The sequence below is a fragment of the Trichogramma pretiosum genome, unplaced genomic scaffold (assembly GCF_000599845.2).
Source record: "Trichogramma pretiosum strain Unisexual culture from Peru unplaced genomic scaffold, Tpre_2.0 scaffold137, whole genome shotgun sequence".
Classification (NCBI taxonomy): domain Eukaryota; kingdom Metazoa; phylum Arthropoda; class Insecta; order Hymenoptera; family Trichogrammatidae; genus Trichogramma; species Trichogramma pretiosum.
Genome location: NW_019641636.1, coordinates 193,805 through 208,424, shown reverse-complemented (window position 1 = coordinate 208,424; position 14,620 = coordinate 193,805). Strand labels below are relative to the sequence as shown.

The 14,620-nt window shown below is 33.7% G+C and overlaps 1 protein-coding gene across 2 annotated transcripts in view; it reads left to right on the top strand.

Annotated features, from left to right (window-relative positions):
• Positions 1–1,563: 1,563 nt before the first annotated feature.
• LOC106658080 (zinc finger protein 40) overlaps positions 1,564–14,620 on the top strand; it is a 45,608-nt gene continuing 32,551 nt past the window's right edge. For both annotated transcript variants that reach the window (XM_014379899.2, XM_023459356.1), the window contains exons 1-2: positions 1,564–2,101; positions 10,307–10,896. In XM_014379899.2, coding sequence (XP_014235385.1) covers positions 2,092–2,101; positions 10,307–10,896 — 600 coding nt within the window. In that variant the 5' untranslated portion in view covers positions 1,564–2,091. The remainder of the gene's footprint in view (positions 2,102–10,306; positions 10,897–14,620) is intronic.

Below are 14,620 nucleotides of genomic sequence, written 5' to 3'. Positions count from 1 at the left end.
TTAACAAATAAGCTCTCTTGAATTATTTCCTTGGAGTTTGAAGTCCTTTATACTGAGCTAGAAAATTTTATATTTACGACATATATTTAATGAATTTCTGAAAAATACTAAAAACACCACCTTTGGGTCTCTATAGCACTGCGTGGCATAAATTCACATTTATGGCACGCTTTTCTTTAAGTCGCACATTCTGGCACCGGTGCGTCCGCATTACACTCGCATATACGCTCGTACATACCTTAACCTACTTCGCGCTACTAAAAAGTGCGACTAATGGTTCGGAAAAAGGGGCACAGTGCTATAAAATAATGTTCGGCCCAGCTATTAGGACCCTCGCTGCGCTTGGGCCCTAAACTACACCGTGCCAAAAAGTGTTACTTATGGCCTTGCAACGTAAAAAACTATTAAAATAGGGTCCTAGAAGGAACAACATTTTTTAAATTTTGTTAAAACTTTTCTATTCAATGAGAATTATCTCCTAAGTGAAAATATCACTCGAGATCTGATTCAAAATCTAACTCAAGATGTGGCGCCAAATTTAGGGCCGGTGCAAAAACTTTTTGTTGGTCTTACACTTAATAATCGACATGAAAAATAATTGTGCCAGATCTGGTATCAGATTTGAGGTCTGAGATGAGGTAAGCTGAGAATCGGCTATATTATGTAATGAAAGTTTGTAACGTTCTTAGTACACTAGATGTAAAAAGATTTGTTTCCTAACAGAAAACGTTAATACAGGGCCGCCAGTGTGTATAACTAATAATAATCTGTAATAGCGCGCTTCACGCGCTCTAAACTCATCTTTGTTTTTATAACTCGCTCACGCCTTCTATGAAAAATTAATCAAAACGCTCAACTTACTGCCAAAGTGTCAATACTCAATAAACAACAAACTGATACCTTCTGCAGCCCCATTCTCTCAACCTATCAGAGCGCGCTTAATAAAATGCAATCGATACTAATTTTAGCTCGATTATCTAATGCTTTTTCTAAAAAAAGATAATATTATGCAGGCTAGCTAAGGGATCGAGAGTTCCTAATTCACTTTGTGTATAGGTTTTCTGTTGGGAAACAAAATTTTTTACCTTAATGCAATTAAACGCCCAACTGTCCATTTTTAAAAAAATGGAAATTGGCTGAAATTTCCAGCTAAAAATTGATGCGATTTTTTCAACCTTTTTTTTGAAAAACAAAACAATTCAGAAATTGAAAAACTTTTATAAATCGTATCTTGTAGAATTTTATAAAAACGTACGTTTAAGTAATACTTTCATAAAGAAACTCAATTTTTGTGCGCGCAGTAACCTAAGTTTTTTATGTGATAAAACGGCAATTTCTCTGGACAGCAGTCTTAGCTTTTATTCCCATAGTGAATTAATTTTTTAAGGCCATTTAACAAATTTATTTAGTATAATTTTGGATATTATAAGCACATAGAAAAATATTAATTTTGATATTTCAAAACTAATTAATATTGTTTATAATCAGATTATATAGATGGCGCTATACTAATGCGAGGAGCTATCTTTATTTCACACTACATTCAATTTACAAGGTCTTTAAGTGTGTTTACCTATAATAATTTATAGGTCTAAAAATTTATTTGTAGAATGTCGATGATGCCCTCGAAATCATTATGCTGCTCAGCTGCAGTTGAAAATATTTTGTAAATCACTATACAAACCTTCTCATGAAAAAATATTCGGATTGAATTGTTATTTTATAAACGTAAACAACTCATATTACGTAACCTCAACTTCGATAATCTCATCTGTTCTATCCGTGAATAAAATCAACAACTAAATTTGCTAACTATGATAATATGATAATATATTATAAACTTTAACAATCAAAATTTTGTGATTTGATAAAAACAGTGGTTTATAATTCATTCATCGAAATTCTTTTAATATCCTAAATGATATATATTGCAATGATAGTGATTGTGGATATGCCTCGAACAATTTAAACACACAGAATGTATTAAAATTTTAAATTTTAAGTTGAAAAGATACATATCTATATAGTTTTATATAGAGCTGTAACCACATCCAATGCATCAATACCTATGTATGAAACAACAGCATAGTTATGACAGCAGGTTAGTTGTGACTATAGTTGCTCATATTTTATTTAAATTAAAAAAGAATTAAATTTATCAGTAAAACTATTCAAATGATCTTTTATTTTTATTGCAACTAGTGCTGAGTTTAATTAACTATTATATTTAATTTATATCACTTACTCTAGTGTGGACAAATAACAATATAACTAATGGATACAATAGTATCATTAAAGTGTAATGATACTTTCCATTGACTTGTTGATTATGAAAACTCACTCAAATATCATTGCAAAAATGAAATACAAATAAGAGTAATATTTACACCCATTGACACATAATCTTTATCATGGTTTGATTACCAGTCCTTTTACTTCTAGTATCAATGTTGTAGCATTTTTTTACCAAATTCTTTCGTGGTTATCGTGAAAATAGGCAGATCATATGATATTCTTGTTCGCTATATGATTCACTTAAAATTAATTTTTGCAAACTTAGTCATAGAATTTATATAATGATATCGTAAACGATTTAATTCTGTATTACATTTTTAAAAAAAAATGTAGATTTTGAAATCAATCTACTTTTTGTTTATTTTAATTTCAGGATCACATAATGATTTAAACTGATCTAAATAAACAATATAATGTAGGCAAATAAGTATAGCATTTATGTAAAATTAGAAATTGACAAAGTTAATAAAAATTATATTTCAATAATTAGAATTTATACAAGGATTAAATAACTAATTTTTTACGACATATAGTAGGCCAATTTATTTTTATGCTGACATATTACATATACTTTTAAAAAAATGAATAAATCACTAAAGTTGAAACAAAAGTATTTTTCAAGTCATAGAAACTTTGGGGGTAAAGATTTAGGTATTGCTTCGATTAAATTACTCTATCTTAGTTTTAATTATCTTAGCATAAGCAAAATCAGACTGATGAGAACATTTATGTGAGTATCTTATATCATTATTAATAAATTGAATTAAATCAAATGCTTTCTAAAACTAGGTCAAAATAATCTTGAAATAAGTTTCTAAGTAGAAGGTAGGATCATTTTAACATGTGATTATATACAGAAGTTATAACAATCTTAATCAAGATATATGATATATTTTGGATATTGAATATTGCAAATCTGAAATATTTTTAAAAACTGTTTTTCAGATTTATTTTCACATATTTTTTGATAAATATCAAGAGGATTAATGATAGTTTTTATATAGGCCTAAAAGTTTATTTGCCCCTCCTACACATTTTGATTATAAATGATGAATTACATTAAAACATCTAAAGTTGTAATTTAATGTCCCCACCTAATTTTATAATAACTTTTATATTTAATTTAACTCTTGGTATTTAGTAAAAAATTATTTTATCTTCATTTTTGTCAATGGATAACGAATCAATGATCTTCAAACTTTGTGAATACATTCAGGAGATGGATACGATTATGCCTGTTCTCTTGTTTATATATACAGTGGAAACTGTTTAATTCGAACCTATTTATTTCGAAAGCCCGGTTAACTCGAAGAAAGGTGCCGGTCCCGGCCAGCTTCCATTTAAAACAATGTTAAAACAACCTTTTTATTTCGAATAAAACCCTGCTTATTTCGAAAAAAATTTTCTGAATTTTTTTGAATTTTGCAGGTTTTTAATACAATTTTTCGAAATAAAAATATTATATTCTTGAAATCATTCATTGCGAAAGTGATTCTATCGACCAGACAATAGTTTTCAATTGGAAAAAAATACTCGGTGAAAAGGACGTATTCAATGTTGACGAAGCCGGGCTGTTTTACCAGTGTTTACCAAATAAAACTGTAAGTTTGAAAGGTGAGACCTGTAATGGCGGAAAATTGAGTAAACAGCGCGTGACACTTCTCATTGGAGTTAATATGGAGCAGGACAAAGATTAATGCAAATTTCTGAAGACGGTTTCTGGAGACATTAAGAAACGATAAAACTATTTTGATGCTCTAGATCGAGCTAGCAGGCTTCAATCGCAATTCTGAAACGGTCAAAATTTATTAAAATTTGTCAAGGAATTTAAAAAAAATATTTTCAAATTTTTTTACCGGAACCATCGGGTTCTAGGAACCTTTTTTTGTTAAAAATAGCATTTTTCGGCCCTAGAAGCTATCGCCTTCAATTAAAAAATCGGAAAAAATTTGAGTTTATGTATTTTAATGAAAGAAACAAGAAAAAATTTTTTTCAGATTTTTCAAGGCTCCGTACTGTCCTAAAAAAATTATTATCGTTTAAAAAAGCGGTTTTTGGCTTCAAAAGGTGTGTTAGGTAATCTGAAAAAATCTGAAAAAAATTGAGGTTATGTTTTTTAATGCAAAAAAACTGAAATAATTTCCGAGTACTACATCGGCTCATACCGCCGTATCTCGAATTTTAGAATTTTTAATGATTTTATCTGAAGGCCTGAAGCACTCCAAAAATTTGAAAAAATTCAAGGTTGTTTGGATTGTTGAAAAGTATTTTAATGAATTTTTTCAGATTTTTTAATGACTTCATGTCCGCAGAAAAAATATAGATCGAAAATGGACGTTTACACCGGAAGTGGGGGGTAGGAGGGGGGAGGGGGTCTAAAATTTTTTTTTGGGACCTTTTTACCATGCACTATAACATACCAAAAGCGCGTCAAGATCGGTGACATACGTGCGCACGGTTTTGTAAAAAAGTAGTATTTTGACCCAGATGTATCTATTTTATTAAAAATATTAGACCTTTTTTAATTCGAAATTCCGAGACTTTTTATTACAAGCCCTTTTTATTTCGTAAACTTTTGAATTACCTGGTTATTTCGAAATGACAGCCTGGTCCCCTGAGTTTCGAATTAAACAGGTTCTACTGTAATTGTCTTATAAGCTTACTTAAATGAACTTTTTTAGAATATCTTGTTTAAAGATCCAATAAATTCAATTTACTAAAAATTCTGGATAATCAAGTATAAGCAAAAGATCAAGCTTAATCGTATTAATCTCCTGATAAGAACCTTCGAGCCGCCCGAAAATTGTTTTAGTCGAGTTTCGGGCGGCTCGAAGGTTCTTAAGGGACGGCCACATTGAATTTACAGAGGGCACTGATTATCGTTTAATCTCCAATACCATTGGATTTTTTTTGCAAAATATTACAAAAATGAACCTGTGGCATAAATTTAAAGCTTACACCTCAAAAAAATAAATTATCCGAAACTAATACTCCGAAGTTATTTTTTACAAGTATAAACAATTCCAATTGTAGTGACGTCGATTTTTTAAAATTATTTTCAGTTTTGAATAAATGGTGTCAACTTGAAGTCAAAAATTAGCACATAAATTAGTGTCGGTTTTAAAAGGCTGTTCCCAAAAGAAACCACAAGGCCGAGCCAATAATTAAAAAATTATGTAGTCAAAATTAACAGCAAGATTTCACACTTATGACCCGTATCGTCACCGTTCACGTTTATTTTATAAAATTGAAAAATATATACATAAACTATATCACGTCAACTGTCCCCCCTCTTCGATCAGAGTTGTAATTTGATTTTTCATATTTTATTCTGCTTCCCACGGGTGAATATGAAAAAATTTTTGAAACAATTTTGTGTGAAATATAACCATACAGTGTACCACACAGGTATGTCTGAACGACGTGTCCGTGTGCACTCAATCATTAATCGTCAATCATTAATGGCACGGTCGATTTTCCTAATCTTTTGCCTTAGCCCGTCTAATACCAAAAGACCCTATTTTTGACTTATTTCTCCACGCGTTATTTTTCCATGAAAACATAGTCAAATTAATGTGAAAATACCATATTTTATGAGATTTTTATTGCTCTTTTTAAATCTGGCGTCAGATTTACGATATATGCAACCGTTTTAGAAATACAATTGTTTAAACAAAAAAAATTTGAATTAAACTTGAATTCGTTTTGAAACGGAACTAATATAAGTAGAGGCCGCGCAAGCGGCCTCGGCACTCATTAAACGAAATCACAATTAATCGGAAAGTATTGACTACAGAATAAATCGAAAAATCAGTTTTATTAAAAATTGATTAAAATTACATAGAAAACAAAATCAGCTGTATAAGAACAGCCGTAAGATGTGTAACGTCTTTATGAACATTAAAAATAGAATTTAACATTAAACAATTCAAGTAAATCTATCTAAAATTCGAGTAATTAAATGAAAACAAAATTCGAGTAATTAATTCAAAACAAAATTCGAGTAATTCGATTTAAAAAATTCAAGTAAATTAATTTACAATAGAAAAAAAAGAAGCGCTGCAAGATGTGTAACTGAAGTCACATTTAAAGGAACAAAATTAAAAAAATAAACAAATAAAATGAACCAAATAAAACGAGAGGGTATTTGACGTTGCACTTCTGGTGATTTTTGTATAATATGCTCGGACACCGGAAGTGCAACGTAAAATACTTTTTCGTTTTATTTGGTTTATTTTATTTGTTTATTTTTTTTATTTTTCACCTTTAAATGTGACTTCAGTTACACATCTTGCAGCGCTTCTTTTTTTTTCTATTGTAAATTGATTTACTTGAATTTTTTAAATCGAATTACTCGAATTTTGTTTTGATTTAATTACTCGAATTTTAGATAGATTTACTTGAATTGTTTAATGTTAAATTCTATTTTTAATGTTCATAAAGACGTTACACATCTTACGGCTGTTCTTATACAGCTGATTTTGTTTTCTATGTAATTTTAATCAATTTTTAATAAAACTGATTTTTCGATTTATTCTGTAGTCAATACTTTCCGATTAATTGTGATTTCGTTTAATGAGTGCTACTTATATTAGTTCCGTTTCAAAACGAATTCAAGTTTAATTCAAATTTTCGATTTAGTTTTGATAATTTTGAGCTTAAGGTTTGGTTGTAGTTGCCGAGGCCGCTCCGCGGCCTAGACATATTACCATCCTTCACCAAAATTTATATAAATTAGTCTACCAGAACACTACGATTTATTATGTACGATTGTAGACATGTGCGCGAAGCTATACAATAAAATAACTCGAGTTACTATTTGACCGATCCACACGCATGAAAACGCAACGCGCGAGTGAGAGACAAAGACGCAGAGATACACAACGCTACATTGTACGTTTCATAGACATGAGCGCTGACTGCCGAGTACTGCTCGCCCGTGCTGTGCGTGTCACAGCAGAAGCGCGCAAGCAGTCACTCGACACTGCCTAGCGTAGACCAATCACAGCCCGAGAAGCAAACAGACGCTACTGGGACTAAAAACCTATGATTATCGAGCTCGCTCGCTCGTTTTTCACGGATTCACTAGCCTACCCAACGAGGCATAAGACGTTACACATCAAAAACGTGGTTTTTGAACATTTTTTCTCAAATGATCGTTTTTTTCACCACGATTACGCATTCGGATCGGTTTGAAACTCTGGATCTGGTGGAATACAGGCCTAAACTGAAAGTTAGCGGCGTTGGTTCATCCAGATTCAAGAGCACCACCAAAACAGCTGATTGTAGCCGAAAATGTAAAAAAAGCTTTGGTATTTTTTTATTCGATAAGAATAGACTCTACGAAAAAATTTTATAGGACAAAAAGTGCTTCGAAGTGATCAAAAAATTTACACGTGTTCTTTGATCAATTCTAAGCACTTTTTGTTCTATAACATTTTTTCGTACAGTCCATTTTTATCCAGTAAAAAAGTATACACTGCAGGACGCTACTGTACAAGTTATAACGCTTTGGCGTTTTTTTACTCAGTAAGAATGGACTGTACGAAAAAATGTTATAGAACAAAAAGTGCTTAGAATTGATCAAAGAACACGTGTAAACTTTTTCAGAATTTTTCGCATGATTTTGGAAATTTTTATAAAATAACCCCTGCTGAAAAAAATCATGGGAAAAATCATATGATGTTTTGGCATGATTAATCATACGATTTTTTATATGATTTATCATATGATTTTTCCCAGCAAGTGAAGCAAACCCTTATTTTAATATGAAATCTATTGAAGAGGAAGTGCCAAAATAAAATTTAAAGTCTGAATTTATTAATGTCATTGAAAATGAAGAAACTACTTTTGAAAATAGCTAAAGAAATGTACATTTAGAGCACAACAATTTGAATTATTTAAGAGTTTGAAGTGAATTATAAAACTGCCGAACTATCGAATCATCAAACTGCCTTAAATTGTACCGTTTTGTAAAAGATTAGCATCGATATTTCCTTGATGATACGATAGCATAGTTATATCTGAATTTTCATGCCTACTTATTCTATAATTCACTTCAAACTCTTTTACATTATTAAAATTGTTGTGCTCTAAATGTACATTTTTTAAGCTATTTTCAAAAGTAGTTTCTTCATTTTCAATGACATTAATTAATTCAGACTTTAAATTTTATTCTGGCACTTCCTCTTCAATAGATTTCATATTAAAATGAGGGTTTGCTTCACTTGCTGGGAAAAATCATATGATAAATCATATAAAAAATCATATGATTAATCATGCCAAAACATCATATGATTTTTTCCATACATACTCAACATAATTATCTCAACCAAAAATTTCATTGAAATTTGGTAAATTTTCAAATGCTTCGATCTTAGTCTAAATTCATTTTATTGACATGAATCTTGTTTTTAAATTTTTCGGAAATTTTACCCTCTTTAATCCACGTATACCATGTATGGGTTTAAAAGTCAATATCGAGTAACCAGTAGTATTTGAACGCAACGATGATAGTTAATCAAAAAAATTGATTGTTCAAACGTTTCCGTGGACTACAGTAGTTTGTTTATAAAAATCTAACATACATCGTCGCAAAGTACTTTTCTCAAAGAGTAGTTAAAAAAAATAGAGCTCTCTACGATTATTTTTGCGGCCCGTAGGTTGTTTTGAAGGTACCATTCAAAGTACGTCAAATCCCTCGTTTAGCTGAAATCGGCTCGATTTTTTGCCATTTTGCATACATAAATGATACCTTCAAAACGACTTACAGGGTGCAAAAATAATTGTAATAGTTATTTATGTAACAAGTGCCCAAAAGGCGTTTTTGGGCACGAGTGTGCGGAAAAAGACACGAGTGCCGGCTATGCCGGCACGAGTGGGTGTTTTTTCCGCACACTGTGCGCAAAAAGCTGGGCACGTGTTGCATACAAAATTTTATGCAATAGTAGGCGAAAAATACGTTCATTTAAATGAGGCGTTTTACCGCACACCCGTGTCCAAAATGAGGCATTTTACCGCACACAAGTGTCCAAAAACGCTTTTTGCGCACTAAAAACTGTGCGAAAAAATACATTTTTCGTCATACTATTCCATAAAGAGCTTTTTTTTTTAAATTACTCTTCTAATTTTTTTTATAAACTTTTATTGTTGCATTCAAATACTACTGGTAAGTCGATATTTATTCATAACCATACATAATGTATATAAATTAAAAGAGCACAAAATTTCCAAGAAATCAAAAAAAAATCGTCTCGATACAATGAAGTCAGACCAAGATAGAATCATTTGAAAATGGACCAAATTTCGATGAAATTTTTTGTTGCGGTAATTTTGTTGAGTAGTTACATTAAAGATTCTAGAGATAATTTTCTGATTAAAAAAACATAATGACAAAAAATTTCATTATCAACATATTATTTTCATGTTTTTCAATTTGTGGGATGATACAGAATTCAATGCAGGTGTGCTCCCTTCACACATAATTACTGTTGGGCCACGCTCTCACTCTGAATTAAAATTAATAAATGAATATTCATTTGTCCTTCGTAACGAATTATATTACAAACGTAAGTTTCAGCATTATTTACGGCGTCATAGTATCTATAGTGACTGCAGGTTCAAACTAGTCAATTAAATTATCAAATGATTATTAAATTATCAAATGATTATTAAATCATCAAATGATCTCATTTTTTCATGAAATTTTAATTGAATGTAGAATTCTTGTTGTGATAGCCATTTTGAAGACCCCACATATTGCATTTTTATCACCCGTGTGGCTTAGCGTAAGCAAATATGACCCTAATTACAGCATAATCATCGTGTTCATGGTGAAAATCTTTATAAAATATAATAAGTATTGATTCAGATTGGTACTAAAATTGATACTATAATGTCCCAAATTATTATGATTTTTTCATACCCTCTAAACATTTAATATTTTATATTCAATTCAAAGTATACTTATAATATATGATACTTAAGTGTTCATAAAAATACTTATTTTCAGAAAGAAAAGACTGTAAATTGAAAAACTCCCTCATTATTGAAAACAGCAATTTCAGAAATTTTGTTTCGAGTAGATGCTCCAAAAAATATCCATCTACTTACAATCATTCTCCATTCGGTAATTCTAATGATGACCAAAGTAATAGAATTGGATCTTTTCTACAAAATGAGAATCATCCCTTGAGTAAAATTAATGATGACGAACGATTGATGGAAAAAGTAGACGATTCAAAAAAAAATATTAAATATCAACATAAAAAATTCAAAAAAATGGCATCGAGCGAAGAGAATAAAACAAATAGTGAAATTCCTTGTGAATTTTTAAGCTACATTCGTAAAGAAAATGAAAATGAAAATATTAGTATCGATCAATGTCGCAGTAATAATGTAATCGGTGCATATTATTTCCGTTTTAACTCTAAATGCTCATGCTACGATTGTAGCCATTCATCAAAATTCTCTCATATTTTTGGTAAAAAAAAATATACATGCCTTTTATGTGGATTGATCTTTTCATCAGATATAAATTTAAAAAAACATCACAAGTACAGAAAACATAAACCATCTGCTCAGAAGTCTTTTCGGCCGAAGGTAAAGTTATTCAAACTAAATTTACTTTTATGGCACTTTTTTTACTTCATTACTATTAAAACACTTTTAACGTTTTTTATTTTCTATAAAAACATGTAAGGATTTCGTTGATTTTAAACACACGCTTTCAAAGTCTACCTTGGGAGTATTATGACTGTAATACCGAGCTTAGCATACACCCTTTGTGTTATTTTTATAAAATTGATTTACACCGTGTGACGGAGTATATTCGGGATGCGTATACAACGCTCGGCGAGACATCCATGTAGACCTGTTACGGGGAGAGAAGAAAAGGTGTGCCGAAATGAATCTATGAAATCGTCAATTAACAATAACAATAAGGATTGATTTATTCGAGGGCGCCAGTCACTACCGTGACGCCTAAAGAATTAATTAATACAGAAAGACATAGGTTACAAATAATGTTCGGTACTTTACGATTCAACACGTGAATATTCACCCGGTACAATCAATACATGGCATCGGGCCATCGCGGTTATTTCGGTAGGTAACGACGGTCGTAGGTACAGGATATGCGGGGACCAAGTCGAGAGAGATCGAACGGTATGCAAGGTATATGATATGGCGCAACATATAAGAGAGATATTCGAGCGACTTACATTTGTTGACTAAACTTTATTGGTGGATGATTGGGCCAGACGAAGACTGAAAAAAGAGCGAGGGTAGATGAGAAGGCAGCCAGGTGTTCATGCTTCCCGAGACAGCGGGCTCACTCACACACACGGACAGTTGTAGGTTATACACACACTAGAGCTAAGTAGCAACGCAGTGCTTCGCGCGCGGTCTAACAACAGAGTGTTAGCTTTGTCGTGTTCTCGCCGACTCGTCATTCAGCATGTGCCCCTTCTATCTTGACAGGTTTTCGTCTGCTCATAAGCAGCACGCGCTGGACCCATCTACGCACGCAGCATGGGTCGCGGCTCTCTCTCTCTCTCTCGAATTCGGCGCTTATCGACACACGGCGCGATCCGCATTATTATTATTGGGCTCATTATTTCGCGTATCTCTCTCTCGACGGAAGGATATTTCAGATCAGGATAAGAAAGGAGTACCGCCGGATTCAGTGCTGGACGACTACTTCCTCACAACCGATACTACCGGATTTTTAATTTTTTTTTTACTAATAAAAAAAAATTAAAAAAAAATTTAAAAAAATCGATAAATCAGCGCCATACACCCCCCCCCCCCCCCCNCCCCCCCCCCCCCCTCCCTCCCTTAAGGAGCGAGAGTTCCACCTGCAGCTGCGAAGAGGTGCGGGTTCGGGCAACCTGGTGACACGTATTTCAAACAAAAGCGCCTAGCGGTCGCTGTGCGTGTATAGCTTGTTCACCTGCCATGATGTTGCTCGGCGAACAAGTGTGTCACTAATATAGGTGACATCCATGACGAATTGTCATTGTGCACCGGCAAAGGTTCGCGTGTCTCCTGTGTTTAGAAGTACCACATCGAGTGGGGTCAGTGAGTCCATGAGTGTAGTGCCACGCGCACGAGTCTCCCTGCATCCTCACTCCGCCGACCAGGCGTTGAAGTCGCCCGCAACAACAAGTGGTCTTTTGCCCTGAGCTTCCTCCGTGATGTTAGTGATAAAGGCCGAAAACTCGCCGTAGTAAGTCTTGGTGGCGTATAGACGCTGAAGAAATAAATGTCGGTTATGCGGCCGCAGGTAGAGAATGGGCTTGCTCGCGACGTTCGCTCCTGTATGAGGCGAGTCGAGGTTCCTACATTGGTCACGTACAATGGCCACGTCGATCCTCCGCTTACGAATGGTCTGGCGCTGGAGGTCCTAGGATGTCTTTTTAGCACGTAGGCAGCTCGGGCTGGTGGACACGTGATCTTCCGCACCCTGGCCTCTGCCGAAGACGCAAGACGGCCGATTTTTGCATTCGTTGGCATGATAGGCCGAGCTTTATGCGCGGTAATCGAGAATCGCAACGACCGCCGTCAAAATTCCCGCGTAAGCCTTGCAAAGCGATTTGAAGACGTTGATCTAGAGGCTGCTCAGCTGCATCACCAGTGCTCCGGATTCACTATGCTTGATGCTTTCTACTGTCTTGCCCACTGTGTCCGGTAGTTTTGGCTGCACGTAGAGTTTACACCGGATATGCGCATCCGACGCAGTTCCACCGATGATCGCTCTGACAACGGTTGCATCGGGACGTGCCTTATGTCGCACTTCGTGTGAAGTTCGTGTGTTCAACAGCCTGTAGTCGCCTGTTATTCACCACGCTAATTTGCAAGGGTCAACTACACCTGGACCACTATCACGCCTGTTACCTTTGCTTTGACTAAAGTTACTTTTTATACTCTACACCGGCATTAGAGATTAGTTTTTGGCATCGTGCACCTGAAGTCATGCGCACGGAGGCAGCTCGTCGGCGCCCAGGATCTGTCTGCTGGACCATTCTTCAGGGTTAAGAAAAAGCCTAGCAAGGAGGCAAGGAAACTCTCTACTTCAACCTTTACTTGCCACACTTCTCTGGTATAGCGTTCTTGACACACTGGGGTTTTCTGCACCCCATCTGAAAAATCGTTATAAAAAGTAATCTATTGAATATTTCAGACTGAAAATTTTTTTATAAGCTTCTGATATGTTGATTTTGAAAACTGTATACTTTTGGTATTGAAATATCGACATTAAATATGTTTAAAAATTCAAAATATCTAAAAAGGACGAAAAAACGACCAAAATCGATTAAAAATTCATAAATTTTTTAATTTTTGATAAAAATGGCTAAAAATTCAGAGTTGTCTGGAGATGTACCCCTTTAAGAAATAGGTGAATATGTTTAACGAGGTACGTATACAAACCCTCTTAGCACTCGACTTTGGTTACCTTTTTATTGACGCCATCGTTCTTCAATTTGCACGCGAGTAAAATCCTTGCATTGACAATAGCTCGATCCAACATTCCATAAATTTATCGCATAGGCCACCTATTTATCCTTCCAGCCGTAGCGTATGAATGATGAATGATAAAGTTTGTCAAAGGTATCGGTACCTCCTTCATTTTCATTGTAATATCTCACTATATCTGGTTTTTCATCTGTTATATTCATTGTATTCAAGTGCGATAATACAATGAGGATCATTTTTTTAGCTACAGCTTCAGCTGGAATCTCTCGTTTATTTTTTCTCACTGTTCCAGTTATTTTCAGGTGATAAGGGTCCTTTAGCATTCGCAATCACAAAGGTGTCGAAGTATAACAATTATCGCAAGTAACGCAACGATTGCTGTTGAATATAGATTGACAAAATGAACGAAAATAATACTTCAGGATTGCTTCATCCTTTTGAGTTATTTCGGTATTTTTACCTAAATATGGAACTGCATTTATCATATATGCAATTTTGGAATCATTCGGACTAATAATTTTGAGTCCATATTGATCCGGCTTATCTTTCATATACACTCTAAAAAGACAACGTCCTCGAAAATTCAACAACTGCTTACCAACAGTAGACTGGCTGTTTGGTAGAGTGTCCCTTATTTCCAAACTCTTTTAAATCCCATTCTCAACCCTTAGATGAACTTGTTTTACCAAAAAACTGAAAAAACCATCGTTAGATCTCCGGAAAACAACTTTTAAGGCTGCCCAAAATTATAAAAACGACTTTTTCTTAAAATAATTGATATAAATATAGTGGCAAAAGTACGAAAACCATTAGAAGTATCGCAAAGTAGGCTTGAAAAAAGTTCACAAAC